This window comes from Parasteatoda tepidariorum, chromosome 7 (assembly GCF_043381705.1).
Source record: "Parasteatoda tepidariorum isolate YZ-2023 chromosome 7, CAS_Ptep_4.0, whole genome shotgun sequence".
Lineage (NCBI taxonomy): Eukaryota > Metazoa > Arthropoda > Arachnida > Araneae > Theridiidae > Parasteatoda > Parasteatoda tepidariorum.
The window spans coordinates 21,756,711-21,775,929 of NC_092210.1; the positions used below are offsets into that span (position 1 = coordinate 21,756,711).

Below are 19,219 nucleotides of genomic sequence, written 5' to 3' on the forward strand. Positions count from 1 at the left end.
TCAATTTTCAGACCATCGCATGCATAGCAGACCGGTTGCCTTTTCTACATAGAAGGCTACATCCTATCAAACTGAATCTGCTTGGGCTGTAAGCCTTAACTGGAATTAGATTCCTGGGCCATTGTAATGACAACCAAATGCCATAAAATTTATAGAAAAGGTAATTTTAGATATTTGTTCACTATCAGGTTTTAATTTCAGAGAGATCAATAAATGGAATAAATCGGCTAGAGAGCTGCCAATAAGCAAAGAATAGCATTTATTTACATTCAATGAAAATATTACAAAATTTTCTTTGATTATTCTTTATTTACATTTTCCTCTATTACCTGAAAAAATATATAAACAATCAAAATAATTTAGAACAGTCATGACTGAAAATCACAATAAATCATATATATATAATATATAAGTAAAAATATAGATAAAATATGGAAAAAGATATGAAGATTTTTTATAAAAGAAAAATAAATAAAAGTTGGAAAATAAAACAAGAAAAGATATTATCTAGTCAGCAGCTTACACGTATTATTGCCTTCCTAAATCCAATAACGTGATTCATATTCACACGATTTCAAAACCCACTATCGTGATTTGAGATTTCGCATTCTTAAAATCCGATATCATGATTCTTGTAAGAACTAAATTTTTCTTAAATTTGTTACTATAAAAGTGTGTTTTATTGAAAGGTAATTTAATTAGAAATCTTAGTTCAAAAAATTATATTAAATATGAATAGTACCTAAATTGATATCTTGTTATTGAGTTTTTGCTCATAAAATTTTCAGGGTTTTCCACTTCCTGCCACAATCACCCGTGGTACATATAAATAATAATTGTATTGATATATTTTGCTTTGGCTATATTAACACAATATTAGAAAAAATTTATTGGATATAATTATCGCAATACCGAATTTTTGAAACGCGTAAATACGAATAGCGATGCACGATTTTTAGATCCTGTAAATATGTCCAGCAATATTGGATTTTAAATTTGAATGAAGAGGAATCGCGATATTGATTTTAAAAATATGTAAACATAAATTGCGATGTTGGATTTTTAAATCCCGTGAATATGAATCAAGATGTAAGATTTTTAAATCGCCTGAATATGATTCACAATGAATGATTTAATTCAGGTAAATACGAAAATCGATATTAAATTGCGTGGTTATGAATTGCGATATTAGCGGAATAGGGCATAGTTTCAAATATTAAAAACGATAAAAATCCGATAAACAAATAACATTACAGAAGAGTAGCTTGTTTTGTTAACGCAATTTAACGAAAGTTTCAAAATTTAAATTTTAGATTGTAGAACTTAATTCTTACTTTAGATTTTTGATGGCAGTGAAAATTCCGTTGGATTATAAGTTGCGGACTTATAATTTGCGGACTTACGCAAATCAGTAGTCTTCAGATACGCGGAATTCTGCAAAAAATCACACTCCCTGCTCCTAGTTTCTAGACCTGGACAGATTACACGAAAACCCTGGAATTCCGGAGTACATCCAGAATACAATCATCCCTGATATACAGTGAAACTTCTCGGGAGTGACCGATCTCTGCACTGTTGGTTGTTAAATGGAGATTGGTATTCTTAAAGGTTACCTCCGTCGACTTCAAAATGTTATCAAAGGTACATGATTTTTTGCAAATGATTTTAAACAATTAGTTGTTAAACGATTACTTTTCTATCTACAGTCATTTTGAATCTTGCATTAATCATAAAACAATTTTTAGTAATGTAATACAGTTTTATATGAATTGTTAAGAATTAATTTAATTATATTTCAATTATAATTATATCTACAAAATTCAATCAATTGTTGAATAAACTTTCTCAAAGTTTCTTAAAAAAAAAAAATGAAACCTTCTTAGTGTCTTGATTTTTGATGGTATATTAAATCTATTATTCTAAATTACAGTAAGTGTAATTTTCTTGTTACAGAAATACCATGTGTGCTGATGTCATGAAAAATGATAAATAAAATGTAGCATCAATAGAAAGGACCCATACCGATATGATGTGTAAAAACAAATTTACCAATTATGAATGATAGAACTATTTTAAATGAATAAATAAATTATATTTTTAAGTTTGGCTTTGATTTTATGTCATAACAATTAGTTACCTTTAAAAGATGAGAAGCAGTTATTTGTTTGAGATGCTTAGTTTTTTATAAAATAAACTTTTCTTTCTAATTTAACTTTCAACTCAAAAAATAATCCATGAAATAATCAACTATAAAAACTATTGATAAATCAAAAATAAATCATTCAACTTTAGAAATAAATAAATCATTGTCTTTTATGCAATTTGACTGCAACATGAGGTTGCAGATCTCTTTCAGAGATCATCAAAAAGAGCTCCTTTTCGTGCTTCCTGTATTGACCTTTTCCTCATCTGGTGTAGAAGTTTTGCATGGTTGCAGGGGGAAGATTTTAATGGTCTCTCATAACAGGGTGGTCACTCAAATCAGGTTTCAGATTTCCCTGATTTTTCCAGTAACAATCTTAAAATTTCCAGGTCAGTGTATTTTCTTTTCTCATAAAGTGCAGGTAAATACAAGAAAAGTGTCAATATTATAAAGTATTTGATTCAAAATTGTTATTTTTTTAATGTATCATCTTGAATAGATGTGAAGAAAATAATATATTTAGCTTGCGAAATACATTACTTTTAATGAAAAAAAAATGTTTCAAAGTGCTAGTTTTGTACAAAATGCACCAAATAGCAAATACAGTGACCCAAATGTGTTTTTAATTGCCTTCTTTTTCCTGTTGGAATGGATGGATCAATGTGTTTTATACAATTTTCCATCTTGTAAAAGTTAGTTGAAAAATCACTACTAATTTTAATTATGTAAGATATATTAACAACAATGTAAATAAAACTCATATTTAAGCAATATTTCCTTAAATTTACTAATTTTCTAGTAATTCAGCTAAATTCTAATTTAGCAGGGTAATAATGGAAAGAACTTGAATGCAAGCAAAGTATTACTAAGTTGATGATACTTCAACTGCTTGACGATAAACTTCAGTTTAAATAAAGTGAATATATCGGATGGTAAAATAATTCAAATTAAGAAAAATTCCAGCCTTTCTTTAAAATTCCATGATTTTTCCAGGTTTTTATCAAAATTTCCCTGACTTTTCCAGTATAAAAAAAATTCCCTGATAATTCCAGATTTTCCAGGTGGGTGGCCACCCTGTAAATGTTTTCTTCAACACAAAGTCTATGGAAAAATTTTTGTGTCTCTCAAAAGTGGTCGTAAATAGAGAAGGTCGCTACATAGAGGGTGTCTCTCCTGGAGGTATAACTTAGCATAAGTTTGATAAACATAGTCTCAAGTAATAAAAAATATTATAAACAATTTGTAAAAAATTTAAATGAAAAAAAGCTGTATCTACATGATCTAATCCAGAATTAATTTTATAGTTTTTGTCTGACATAAAAAAAGAAATTGAGTATATGAATACTTCAAGAAAGGTGCACGATGTAATTTATATATATATAAACAAAGGAATGATACGTTAAGTTTGTTATCCTACATATTTACTGTAGACTATGTATTACAGTGTAACGTCCCATATCCGGACGTTCCTTTCCCGGAAGGGTCGATTTCCCGGACACTTTTTAACAATCAAAATAAACAAACATCTCTCCATCTTCCCCTTTCCTAAAAAAAAAAAGAAAAAAAGAAGAAGATCTTTTGACACATTTTCTCTTTTTTCTAGCTTGCACTGAACCTCTGATTCATGCATCAAACCCATAAATCACCAGAAAGGGGAAGTGAAGATCTACCAAGACCATTGAGTGACCGTTAGTGACGCTCCTCCCTTGGAATGTAGGAAAAAGAGGGAGATTTGTTTTCAAAAGACCGCAACTGAGTCCCCTCCCCCCTCCTTTCCCATGCAGGTGGCTAGTAAAAGAGGCATTTCCTGGAACCTTTTTATTGAAAGAAGAAATACTGTGGAAAAGGGTAAACGGGGCAAGCGTTAAGGTGGAGGGGGAGTCAAAATGGAAAATTTGAATAGGTCTAAAAGGATACACGTCCTTGAGAAACAAAACATTCGTTCTTCCCCATACCATGTAATATTTAGGAGGCGGGGGGAAAAGGGGGTAACATTCTTTCTTTAGCAGATTCTTTCAGTCATAAAAGAAAAAATAAAGAGAACCCGATCAGCGTGTCCCGCCTTTATGCTTGATTGATAGCCAATGATTGGAGAGAAAACAATAATTTGTTACTTCCCCACCCTCAACTTAAATGATCTCCTCTTTACACTTATTTTCTTTCACAAATAAGGAGGAAATGAATTTTTCTCCTCCACCTACCCACCTTAATGAATGACGGGAATTTCCCTTTCTTGCTTGAATCATTCTAGTTAAAAATGGCGGATTATTATTTTCATATGTCAATTTTTTTTCGTTTTCTATATTTTAAGCAATAATATTTTTTTTCTAATATTTCATATTTTATTGATTAGATATTCTAATACTAAAACATTATTCCCCTTAAAAATAATGTTTATTTATTTTTTGCTTCTTAGATTTAGATCATTTTAAGCTTTGTTCCAGAATGACATGAATTTCCCCTTCCTGCTTGAATCGTTCTAGTTCAAAATGGCGGATTAATATTTTCATAACTGTTAAATTTTTTTTGTTTTCCATATTTTCAGCAATAATATTTTTTTTCTAATATTTTATATTTGATTTAGATATTCTAATGCTAAAACATTGTTCCCCTTAAAAATAACGTTTATTTATTTTTTGCTTCTTAGATTCAGATCGTTTATTAAATCATTTTAAGCTTTGTTTACCTTGGGGGTCTATTATACGGAAAAATCTATTATACGGACTTCTGGAAGTCCCACCGATTCCGGATACGCGACTTTACACTGTACCTGTTTTTCATATAATTTTACCATTAGGAAAGAAACAGGTAGAAACAGATCCATTAGATTTTTTAAATTAAGAAATTTAAAAGGTATGCAGTAAATATAAACAAATAATTTAGAAAAGTACAGAAAGAACTTTTGTAAATAGTGAATATTTTGTGCATGAGAATTGAGAGTTATATACAAAGTTTGAAACATACCTTGAACAGTTTTTAATTTTTTAGCATCACAGTCATAGATGTCAATCTATTTCCAGTCTGAGCTTTTGCTATTTTTCTAAGTCTTAAAGACTCCTAAGAAAAAGATGATGAATTAATACAGACACATTTACAGTAAAAAAAAAGTAGTGATACAAATAGTTATTATTAAATTTAGAAATGACAAACACCAATTTAGATTCAACTCATTCAGATAGACCTTATTTATACTAAAAAAACATCACCAGGAGCACAGAAAAGTTTCCCAATAGTCTGCTTCTTTTGAAAATAGTTGCTTTTTTTAGCCTTGTCAGGCAAAAAAAAGGTTGCAGGTGAAAACTTAAAAATGCAGCTTGCAGTTCAAAAAGAAAATAAAGGTACCAACTAAAATTTTTTGGCGACTCAAATCTGTAGATCTTCACACATTTTGCATTTTTTACCTTACACATTCCTTAGATCAGTGTTTCCCAAAGTGTGGTACATGTACTCCCAGGGGTACGAGAACAGTTTAGTGGGGGTATGCGTTCTTATGCGAAATATCTTGCAACAAACAAAAATTTCAAAAAATTTATTTAAAAACAAAGCTAGTCATGAAAATTTACGATTACGAATTTTTCTATTGGCTACTTTTTGCAGAGTTAACAGTTAATAAATTAGTGGTGTCAACAGCCAGTTGTGATTTTTAACTTTTGTGCAATTTTTTTATAGCAAAGGTTTGTAATAAATTCTACTTATTTTGATTATTTTTATGAAATATAATTCTTATATTTAACGTAGAATATGGATCGCTGGTTAGTATCCACAAAACTTTGTACCAAAAAAGAAAAATAAACATATTTTTAAAAAAATACATTCATTTTTTTATTAGTGTTACACAGCATTACGAAAAATTTAGAAAGGGTACAAAAAAGTCATAAGTTTGGGAAACACTGCCTTAGATGATACCTCTACACATTTTTAAATTAAAGATATTGGTAAAAAATAAAAAAAATTGCTAGATTTTACACACTTCTTTATATAATATACATATTATATAAAGAAGTGTGTAAGCAAACTTCCAAATCATACCTTATCTTCCGTAATATGCCACACCCTAATACATCCATTGCTAGAGGCAGAAACTAGAAATTTTTCATCAATAGCTGAAACGCATTTCAATGCTTTGATTCTGAAAAGAATGTCAACAAACCATATTATTTTTAAAATGTTTGATAGTTTAATAAAGGTGAGAAAAAAAAGAATAAACTGCTATAGCATTTGAAAAAAAATTGCTCCGCAATGAAAAAAATAAAAAACAATCAGTAAATAAAAAATAATCTGTTTTTTAATCTTGTTTTTGTTGGATAAGTAGAAATGATAGATAGGAGTAGAAAAATTGATTGCGGAACAAAAGCAAAAAAATCATTGATTTGCATCAAATAATATTTGTATATTTGCATCAAATAATATCATCAATAATAGAGAGAAATCATCTATTCAAAAAATTTACAAAGCATTTAAATATAAATTATTTTAAGATTTCTTTATTGATTTTCATAATTATAAAATTTATTAAAAATTCATTTCATAAAATTACATTAGTACTTCGTTTGTAATATGCTTGCACAGCACTTTTGAAGAGCCATTTTAAAATTTGAATTTTTCAGAATGATTATAAAGAACAGTGTGAAACTTAAGTTCAATTTTTTTAATCTTCAGAAAAAGTAGCTATTGAATATGGAAAATTTTACAAAGAAATATGACTGTTTTAAAAAATTCTGCCAATTCCAGGTTTGATAGATTTGAAAATTCAAGTATATACTTTAAAATGAAATTATTCTGTATGGTATTAAAAATATAGCATCATGATAAATTCAAATATTTTCTTAAAGTGTGATTTTATATATATATAAAATTGGTGTAATAATGTAATTAAATAGTTATACTATACTGATATATTTTGTCAACTTACCATTAAGGCATATGGTATCTACATTTATTTTATCATTTCAAAAGTTGATTAGAAAAAGAAAAAAAATAGAAAATTTTGTGGTTTATTTTAGCCTGTTCTTCAGTTATTAATAATGATACTTTTCCATCTTCAATAATTTTGAATCTTGCATTTATTTACCATAAAACAGTGACCATGAATAGATTAATACAATTTTAAATAAACTGTCAAGATTTAATGATATTTCACTTGTAATTATATTTAAATAATTCAATCAAGTGTAGAATAAAATTTCTCAAAGTATCTTTAAAAAAATAGAAGTAATTCAATATAAATTTTAAAAAGTTGACTTTTTTAAAAATATTAAAAAAAAAAAAAATTAAACCTTTTTAGTGTCTTGAATTCTGATGGCACATTAAATTCATCATTCTAAATTTTATTTTTCATTTGTGACATTTCTATTGATAAAGATTTATGTACTTCAATAATTTTGATAAATTATAATGATAAATTAAATTTCCCCAGTATTTTGTATTCAAATTAATGAAAAGAATATTTGGTAAAACATTTGATATTTCATATTGTGCACTTGAGTTAAACCACTTGCATGATTCAAAGTCATCAAACTTTGATAAATTTAAAAAGATAGGCTAAAGGCTTTTTGTAGATATTTCTTATGTTCTGTGGTAAATAGAGCATTTCTCAATTGTTACATTTTAAAGCATAAAATTTTAATATACCTACTAAAATATACATTTATGGAATAACATAAACTTTTCCTATACCTTTAAGTATGAGAGATGATTGAATAACATAAACTTTCACTATACCTATTAGTATGAGCATTTATTGTATGACATAAATTTCCAGAATTCAGATCATAAAAGTGAATAGATTCATTTTCTCCACCAACAGCAATTATGTCATCCTACAAACAAATACGTAAAAAAAAATGAATCAGACAAATATAATTGTTGAATATTACAATAAAAATTTCACTTCATCTATTCTTCTGTTCCTATTACTTGAAATTCATAGTTTTAAAATTTTGAGCTGTGCCTTATAATTTTCTATTATAAAAATATTTCACAACAAAAAGGAGGATATCAACCAGAGTTGGCCAAAAATGTAATCGATTACATTTTTTTATTACAGTAATCAATTACTTGTAATCATGATTACAATTTTCAAAAATTTTGATTACAGCTGTAATCATGATTACAATATTAATTACAGTAATCAATTACTTATAATCGTGATTACTGTCCGCGCCCTAATTGGCGAGATTGTAATGCGCCAAGCGTAGCTTTCTAGCGTTCTTTTCTCATTCAATAAAAAGTTACCAAACGTTACAGTCCACTTGACTCTATTAGCTCCGAATCCACACATGTGCAATGCACGAATGTTCCATGTATGCATATCCATATGTACTATATATGCATGTACAATACATGGATGTATGTACATACATTGTACATGCGTACATACATTACACATATACATATTACATTTATGTCTAAATATGTGTACAATGCAACAAATAAAATGTATGTAAGTTAACTTTTAATGACTCAAGCAAGTTAAATGACAAAATCAAACAATATTTAAATTTAGTTTTCAGCTTTAATTGTTCTATATCATTTTGAAATTCTTCGAATAAAAAATTATTTTCAGGTATTTTCATGAAATGTTTGACAATGCAGATTTATTTTTATTTTATAACATAATGCATGATTCATAGAAATTTTTTAAATGGTAAAAAAAAACGGTAAATTTTATGTGTGGAAATAATATTTAGAAATTTAAAACAAAATTATCGTTCACTTTCTAAAAAATATGAGGTCGAGTTTTATATGCCTTAGAATACATTTTAAAGCAAACTTTATTAACTTTACTTATACATTTTTTTAATGTATGCACAATGTATGTGTGTATTGTAATTACATATATTTAAATGTACGCATGTATTTATACATTACTTGTAATTATGTACATGTATACATTGTATGTACATGCGTACATTGTGCATATAACTATTTTTTTGTACATCCATACATCACATATGCATAAGTATTAACAAAGTATGTAGTTATACAAGTACATACGTATGTTGTACATAAGTACATACTTTGCGTGTACATATATCAATGTACATATAAATGTGCATATATTGCACCTTTAAATAACATTCTTACATATTGTACGTAAATACGTAAAATTTTATATACATACGTACATTGTATATACGTGCTATTATCGCAAATTTATACAATGTATGTACTTAAGTACATAAAAGCATGCAAACGCATAAACATTATTTTCATATAATTTCATACATATATTATCTATGTATACAAAGATACAAAACACTGCCTTTTTGTATAAACTAACATACATGTGTACATGTATCATAAATGCATAATTATACGTACTAAGCATATGCGCATTGCATTAAGTATATTACAATATAATTATGAATATTGTAGGTACAAACAACGCTTGTGCATACATTGTATATATAGGAATCGCAAATTATACGTTCATGCATGCGTACATTCTATGTACATAAAAATATGTAAACTCATGCATACTTACATAATAAATTTGCATATAGTATACAATCGTAATAACTTGTAATCGTATAGTTTGATTACAAGTAATCACAATTACATGTAATCATATATTTTGATTACTTGCAATCATAATTACCCGTAATCGCTTTTGTTGTGATTACTTGTAATCGCAATTACTTGGAATCATGATTACAAGTAATTGATTACTGTAATCAAAATTGTAATCATGATTACGGCTGTAATCAAAATCTTTTGAAAGTTGTAATCACGATTACAAGTAATTGATTATTGTAATCGACTATGTAATCATGATTACAGCTGTAATCAAAATTTGTAATCATGATTACAAGTAATTTATTACTGTTATTGAAAAATGTAATCGATTACATTTTTGCTCCACTCTGATGTAATCAAAAATTTTGATTACTTGTAATCGTGATTACAAGTAAATTACATAGCTGTAATTATCTGTAATCAATTACAGTTGTAATCGATTACAGTAATCGACGGCCAACTCTGATATCAACTGTTATATTGTAAATAAACTTAAATGAATAAATCAAACATATTTAATTGTTTATAGTTACAATACAATGGAACTACAATTCTTCCTTTTTTTTAAATGCTTAAAGTTTACAGATACAAAATTTGGAAGAAATTTAGCTTTTCCTATCATTTGTCAATCTATAGACAAATTAAAATCAATACATTAAGCATATTTAAATGTTAGTCCATCATAATAAAAAAAAAAGCATTTTTTTTCGTTTTTTTTTTTCATCTTTATTTGACATTTGGGAGAGCAGTTACTAAACCTATTTTTCATGCAGAAATTTTTAAGCACATTATTTAACTGCAGAATAGAACTAAAGTGACAAAAAAAAACTAAAAAAAAAACTCTGTGAATTGTTGGTGTTTTTTTAAACTTCTCAAAAGCTGAAAATATAATTGTATATTGAATAAGAAATATGCAAAATCATAAAAACCTTAAAAAAAAAAAAAAAAAAAAAAAAAAAAAAAAAAAAAAAAAAATACAAGACAGATATTAAAAGATTAAATATTAAAGTAAGAGCAATTGATACAGTTGATCCTCGGTTTGATGAACCCTTTCATCCGAAAATGGACATTGTAACATGAGATTATATCATGAATGCACAAAAGTATTGTGAATATATACTAACAATTAAAAAAACAAAAAACTATAAAAAGCAATTATTAATTTTAAAAACAATTATTAACTAATAGCGCAATCAATAATAATGCAACTTTTTTTTATAATTTTAATATATGCATAAGAGTCTCTTAAAAATAATACTTTATAGCAGAAAAATAAAATACTGATTTTGGTCAGCCATTTTTAACCTATAACATATGTAATGCTAATTTATGCAAATATCACAAGTTTTAACTCAAAAATGAGTCACACTATGGGATTGCAAATATAAAGGATCACTAAAAGAGTGAATACAATTTTCAAGCAAGAAAAATATGATTTCTAAATAGGACTCTACACAGGCAAGTAAGTTTATAAAAACATCCATTTCAAAAACATATAAGTGCTTACGGGACTTAATGTCGATTTCTGTGTAACAGTGAAATATACACTTTTGAACCTTAATGTGAAATATTACATTTTTCACAATGATTTTGATTATATATCATGACAATCTAGGATAAGAAATGAAAGATATGACACTATCTTTTCATTCAAACCCTCAACTTATTGTTTTATAAATTAAACTTCGTAACTTTTTAAACAAATTTATGAGTAAAACATATTTTAGTAATCTAATTTCTACAAGCAAAATTTAATATAAATGAATAAACACATAAAAAAGAGTACATGATTAAAAAAAAAAAAAACATACAGCTAAATTATAATACATAACTTATCTATTAAACAAATTATGTGTCAGATGCATATAAGATCCGTTTGGGCTCGCTTTTGGTAATCAAAGCGAGAATTTATATCTCAGCCTAAGATATAAATGTCTGATAAAGGGCAAATTTTGTAATCGCGTCACTCAGCCTTTGATGTCTAAACAAGCAAAAGCATCAAACAGGAGCAGTAGACCATTGCAATTTTTTATACCATATAAATTTTGCATTTTTAAATTTAATAACTCAGCCAAACTTTTGTTTAAAAGTAGTATGTAGTAGATTTTATGATGTGAGTCTGAGCCCAAAACCTTTTTCAATAAACAAGCTTATTTCCCCTCTAATGCATACACATTACACAAACCCCTCAGGGTATAAATACATCAACAGATATATATATATATCCAGTATTTAAAAATGAATATGATAAATAATATTTTTAGACCAAGAGTGCGGAAATGAATTTTTCAATTAAAAATAAAAATGTCTGTAATGAGTATTTGAAAATATCAGTTCAAAATATGCCAATTTTATTTTAAGCTTTCGATTATATTTGTATACTTGCAAAATTTCAGATAAATCTTCATCTTATGTGCCTTTGGCAAAAAAATAAAAATAAATTATGTTTCAAGACAATGTTTAGAACATCGACAATATAATTTAGAAGAAAACTATAATTTAGAATATCAGTTGAAAGCCAAAACATCTCATGTAATTATTTACTGCTTCTCTTATGACAGAAGGAGAATTTTTTTATTTTAAATTCAATAAAAATTATAAAATCACTTAGAGACTAAAAAGCAGAAATTCTTTATGTTTAAATATTTCAATAAAAACATAAAGAGAGTTTAAAATTTTGAATTCTTAGTTTAATGAAATTGTCACGACACTTGAGATTTGGTTTATATTTAACATTTTAATGAGTATTAAAAATATATTTTATTTAATATTTGTATATTTGTTTGTTAATACTTTATGTAGTAAAAACTTTGTAAATTACATAAGATTAAATTATATAATGAAATTGTTAATCAATGGAATATGAATGCACATTGTATATATTGATTGTTAATTCATTCATAATCATCAAACTTAATTGATATTTTTGTATGTTCATTAAATTTATTTTTTCAAAAGCTAACAGTAATAAATGTAAAGATAAAAGAAGAAGATTTTTTCTATATTGTAAGACATGTAAAGAATTCACACATTGCAAAATATGAATGAACATATCATGTACTACATTTCATGAATGCATATAATGCTTTTGAAATTCCATTCATTAATTATGCATTCATTCATAAGATAGAACTAATCAGTGTACTAAAGGTATTATGCTTTACATTTTACAAAGAATCATTTCAGCAACTTAATCATAATGCGATTCATTAAGCATTCAGGCGGTAGAAAAATGGATGAAATAATTATTCTCATAACCATTTCTTTTATTAGTAATGAAGCAATACACATTACACCTTATTCTTATATTTAGGAAACATAAATATGCATGTATAAAGTATTTGAAAAAACCTACTTATTAAGCAAAATTTAGTCTTTACATGAAAATATCAAATTAAAAAATGATTGTCTGATTTTAAACTTTGTTTTAAATAATTTAAATAAAACCTCTATTCAATAGTCAAGTTAAATATCACAATCATGATTTATACTTTTGTGAAAATTTGTTTCTTTCCACAACCTAGTAAGCAATCATAAGATTCGGAAAAATATCTATTTTATCTAAAAAATTATCTAGTTTTGCTAGAGTTGCTTCTTTTTTTTAAATCAATAAAAAAAGATCATTTGATTTAAGAAGATTGAGCAAAAGCAGAAAGTTGGATGATGTTTCCTTTTTGTAAACATTATCAAAATATGTATTATTCAATATTCCTCCCCCCCCCATCTTTATATAAAAAAGGATAACTATTTAGGAAAAATATTAATAAATGAACAATATAATGCATTGTATTACCTTGCTTACTCCTTCACCTACAATATTTTTGCATTGTTTATAAAAAGTATTTTAAAATATTTAAGTATGCATTTTATTTACAGAATAAATAGGATTTTTTGTCTTTAATTCCACAGAGGAAGTTGGTTTTATAAGAAACTTCAAGTTAAAATATTAAATGCATCAAAACAAACTCTTCTACTAGAGAAGTAACAACTTTTAATAAATGAATTTTTAAAATAACATTAATAAAATAAAACAAATTTGTAAAAGTGGATAGGCAGTGGATAGGATATAAGAGGCTTAGTTACACATTAAACTAGAATATTTTACAATTCTGATTATGATTTTAAATACGAAAAAAAAAACCCCATTAAAACCAACTGTGGAACAACACATTCATTGTTACAATTATCAATATAATAAAAATCTAATATGATACTTGCCTAAAAAAAATATGAAATTCATAAAAAAATATTTGAAAAGCATAAATATGGAATAAATAATTTTTTTTTCTTAAAAAAAAAGTTACTTACTTTAATAAAAGTAAAATCACAAATTTTTGTTTCAAAGTTGATAGTCAATCTAACTGCAGCATCCTGTAAATAAAGTGAAAACAGCTATAAATGCAATATATTTCTGATGATCTCAATTAATCACTATAAAGAGTAATATAGGAAATATAGATAATCTAAAAAAATTATTTTATTGTAAAATAATGAAACGAAATATGTTGCTATATAATGTTATGATTATATATTGAAGCAATAAATAATCACAAAAAAGTGTTAACCAAGCATCAATCTAGAAGAGTCTGCCTGAGTCACATTTCAGGAATCTTTTAAGAAAGAGTTTGAGATGTTATGAAAATTAATTTTGCCATTATTTTACTTCTACAAAGTATATAAGTGACATGAAAAAATACATTTATATAGGAATATAAGATAGATTAAATGCAGTTTTTGAGGCTTATTCATATATAATTGTTTTCAAAGTTATAAGAATACAAACAGAACATTAATTATGTATGTAAAAAAATAAGCAGTTTGTAGTAGGAATTTCATAAAAAAAAACTAATTTTAGAGGTCAATATTTTACGAAAGCTCTTTATTTATGGATGGTGTTTTCTACACTAGGGAGCGCTGCAAGTTTGGGACTGCCTAAATTTGAGGGTTACTGTTTCAGTTGTATTTTAAAGCCATTTGGCATCATTGTGTTTTGAGATTCTTGCAAACAATGCATTTGATTACTTATGTTTACAATGCTAACAATACTGTTTACAATACTAAAAGTGTTAACACTAAAGAAAGATGGTGCACAACTTGCAACAGGAACAAACAGTAATAAACAAATGGAAAGAGGCCAAATCAAGACTGCCAAAAAAGCGAGTTATTCAAAATCTAGCAACCATGTCACCTTTTTTAATAATAAATAACAAAATAACTAAAACAAATTTTCACTCCAAACTTCAAAGAATTACATAATAACATTAATATCTTACGAAATACAGCAGATTTGAGCTCGGAAATTATCTAGTTTATTTCTTTTATTGAAAACAAAATTATCCGTTTGAAAACATCGCCTATCAGAATAACATGTAGTAAGCAGCTGCAAACTAGAGTAGGTGCCGAGCTCGAGATTGTTATTGTTTACATTTCTATTGAAAATACCATCCATAGGTCAGAATTTCGATAAGGATCAATAAAGAAATTTTTCTTCCTAGATTGACTTGTGTCAATAAAATCCAATTTGATTCAAATCCCCATTTGACCCAAATAATTCTTTTTACTATGAAGCATTATAAAAAGATATTTTAAACTTTTTCAATGGTTTCCATAGTTTTAAAATATATTTGAAACTTACTAAGCGTTTTGTTTATTTGTTTCAAAAAATAATAATAGATTCAATGCAGTTGGAATTCTACACAGAAATATTTGTGAGCCTACAATAAAAGTAAAGCATAAAGAAACACTTTGTCTTGTCATTTCAAATGTTAAAAAATAAAAAAATATTAAATTAATTTTTTTTATTTGTTTGTTAATCTGTTTTTTGGTAGATAATCATGACTAACATTTCTATTCAATTTTCAATTAATCAAGCATAAATAATATAATCAAGCATTTACATGTAGCGCTACAAATGTAATCACGCACAAATGAAATAATCATAAAAGTATTTCAGTTATAACTATATTTTTAAAACTTAACTAATCAAAACTTTAAATTTTAAAAACAATTCTTAAAAATTACAAAAAATATGATTTTAATAAAATATATAAATTTTTTTCTATTTATACAAAATAAAGATTTCTTACATTCTATTTTAGACTTATTTTATTAATAAGATGTGATAATGATTCAAATACTTCAGCAAAAAATAATTTATATGAAAACCATAATCAGACGGGGATTTTTCAAGAATTTTCATAATTTTTAAGAGCGTTTAGAAAAACATGAAAATTAAGAGAATATTTTATTTAACCCAGTAAATTCTAACAGTCTCCAGAAATTTCAAAGTCATAAATACTCAAATGAATACATACCCCAACAGAATAAATATCAAGGGCATTATTGCAAGCCACTACAAACTGCGATCCATCAGGTGTCCATTTGACAATTTCTGCAACTGTAAAATTAAATTAAAGTTAAAGCAAATTTTTTATAAATAAAATTTAGCTCCAACAATATTGTAAAAAATAAACACACTATTTTACCTTTTTTAATATTTGTGGCATAGGCTGATCGACCATTAATTAAGTTCCATGTTCTCACAGTTTTATCTTTCGAAACTGACAAAGCCAACTTTCCACTCGGATGAATTGAGATACAATTAACAGATTTCCTATTAAATATTAAAAACAATAGAAATTTCCTATTAAGATATTTTTTTAATATAATAAATAACAAGAAACTCAATTTCATAATGACTCAAATTACACTTCCGATTTATGAATAACAAGGAAGGAGAAAATGGAATATTAGAAAACATGGAAATACAAAAATATTCTTTTTAACCATTTGAGTGTGAATAGTTTTCAAATATCATATATTCAAGCTTGCATATCTGAGCACATATTTGGTCTGGAAATTGAAGAGTACCCATATTTTATCATTATCAGGGGTCTGTCTAGGTTTTTCTGAAAGGTACCTATTTTGTGAAAATTTAGACATAATTTGTGAAAAATTAAAAATTATATTAAAAAATCAACACAAAAATATGGTAAAAATATGAATTTATAGTGTCTTAAGGGATACAAAAATAAAATTTTAAGAAAAGTATTTTGTGAAACTACCGTTTTTCCTAAAGTTGAATTTGTGAAACTACCGTTTTTCCTAAAATTGAATTTGTGAAGGTACCGCTAAACGGAAGAAAATTCGGCCTGGACAGACCCCTGATTATTGTATGAAGGTACTTATTTTCAAATGTAGCATGCAAACATATTTGTTCGGCCAGTAGAAACAAATCAAAGCTTAGATTAGATCAATATTTCTTCAAACTGATATATAAATCAATGCTAAAATTTTGCCTTTTTCAATCACTTAGAGAGATTCATCATTTTTATGCACACCCATAAACATTTATAAGAAATAATTTCAAGAACGCAAAATTTTTAGAATTTTGTGCTCTTGTAATCATAAGAATCAGATTTTTAAAAAAAGTAAATCTAAAAGCAGCATAAAAATAACTTTCAACATGAAGAATTAAATTTTCACTTTCTTTTTCAATTTTTTTAAAGTTTTTATTTTTTTTATGGAGAATATGTTTTTTTAAAAGAAATTCAACATTGCAGCTAATATGTTTTGCTTTGCTGAGGCTGCACAAACTGTAGATACATCTCTGTTCACCTTACTTATTGATTCAAGATAACTCTATAGTATAATAATATTTCGTAAAAGTTAATCAATAAGCAAACACGAATTCTTAACAAAAACCAATATTATGAATATTACCAGATCTTCATAATTAGTTTCCTTAAAATAAATAAAAGATATCAATAAATACAATTCAATAAAATTTAGATAATTCAGTAAAGGTGTTCTAAAATATTCAATTAAGTACTCTTGTTCAATAATATACATTGTGGATAAGAAAAATTCTTCTACAACAACTTAATATTTTTTCTGCACTTTTTGGTTAGGATATAACAATAAAGAGAATTGTTTCATAACTTGAGTATAGTTTGAAAACGAGCTAATACATATAAAACAAACTGAAATCAAGATTATTGGGACAGAATAACTGTTTCTTATGTTTCCTGATAAACATGCAGCAGGGTATTTCAAAAATTATATTTACTAATTATTAATTAAAATATCATAGCCATTTAATGAGACAAAGTTACAAATTATGAAATACATAATTAATTTGCATAGTCTTTCTTACTTGTGTCCACCAAGAGTTTTTACACATTGCCAGTTGTTTGTTGACCAAATACAGATAGTTGCATCTTCACTAGAACTTATAAGGTATGAATCAATAAACTCCAAACTTGTAATGGAACCTGTTAACACAATAAAGAGCAGGCAAAGTTCAACACAATATGGAGCAGAAAACAAATAATGTTATTATTGTTAAATTAGGAGTATTATTATCATCAATGTTATGCTAAATTATTGAAAGTTATGATTAAAGTGATTGAACAACTGATTTGAACAAGCATTTCAGATTTTAAGGTACAATTTAACAATTTTTTATTCCACACATAGCTGAAATCCACAGAGGTGCAAAATGGTAAATCAATGATATAATTTTTGAACTTTGGAAAGGTTCTAATCATAAAAGAATTTGTAAAACTATCCATCAAAATATATTTTATTATAGTTTACTAATTTTACTTTGCATTAATAAAAAAAAAAAAACTTCAAAGAAATTTAAAAAAAATATTTTTGTTACACTTAAAATCAATTATACAAACATCAAACTAAGGTGTAAGTTCATGAACTGGGTGATAGTCGAACATTACTAAAAATTGCTTCAATTCTTGGGATTAAAGCTAATTAAATTTTAAAATTAAAAGTTTGTAATATTTTATTTGCATTTATGCTATAACAACACTATTTAACAATAGTTGTCATTATGATTTAAAATGTTACATATTTAGGAATTTGTGATATTTTACAATTGTAGTTTTCCTTTAAAATGTTTTGTAACAGAGACTATGTTTTGTATAAAGAAATTTCAAAATGCAACTAATATGTTTTGCTTTGACAGGGTTCATGCTCTACTATAAAAATAAAATTCAAGTACTTTTCAAGGACTTTTTAAGACTTATTATAAAATTCTCAAGGACTTAAATTTTAGTTAAAGATAGACTAAAATTTAACATTCTAAACTAAAATGTTTTGACGACAAATGTTAGTCGATAATAGCAGTACTGAAAAATAAGACTTCCATTGCTCTCTCTAGATTTCGGAAAGTGATCTAAGTACATATATATATATATATAAAAAAAAAAACAAGGGTGATTGGCATCAAGTCGAGAATAAAATTCATGATGCATAAAAACGTCAGGTTTGAATTTTGCATTAAGGCTTATTTTAAGCTAGGTATACAAAGTCTGAATAAGCAAAGATTCGGGCAGAAGACGGGGTAGGGGGGAATGTTCTATATAATACTGTGATATCAATTAGATATTTAAAAACAACTCTGCCGGGAGACTTTTATTTAATATTTAAAGTGGCAGAAGCATTTAGACAGTGAAATTTAAATTGTTCTTAAATATAATTTTGAAATTTCGACCACTTTTCTATTTAAGAAAATTAATCAATTATTGGATGTTGCGGCTT

At 26.3% G+C, this 19,219-nt stretch overlaps 1 protein-coding gene across 1 annotated transcript in view; it reads right to left on the reverse strand.

Moving 5' to 3' along the window:
* Positions 1 to 242: 242 nt before the first annotated feature.
* Positions 243 to 19,219, reverse strand: part of LOC107456814 (p21-activated protein kinase-interacting protein 1-like) — a 23,156-nt gene continuing 4,179 nt past the window's right edge. Inside the window, exons 3-10 of the mRNA XM_016074775.3 lie at positions 17,817 to 17,934; positions 16,147 to 16,274; positions 15,976 to 16,058; positions 13,970 to 14,032; positions 7,865 to 7,962; positions 6,173 to 6,272; positions 5,108 to 5,200; positions 243 to 329 (exon numbers count right to left, since the gene is read on the reverse strand). Coding sequence (XP_015930261.1) covers positions 5,120 to 5,200; positions 6,173 to 6,272; positions 7,865 to 7,962; positions 13,970 to 14,032; positions 15,976 to 16,058; positions 16,147 to 16,274; positions 17,817 to 17,934 — 671 coding nt within the window. The 3' untranslated portion in view covers positions 243 to 329; positions 5,108 to 5,119. The remainder of the gene's footprint in view (positions 330 to 5,107; positions 5,201 to 6,172; positions 6,273 to 7,864; positions 7,963 to 13,969; positions 14,033 to 15,975; positions 16,059 to 16,146; positions 16,275 to 17,816; positions 17,935 to 19,219) is intronic.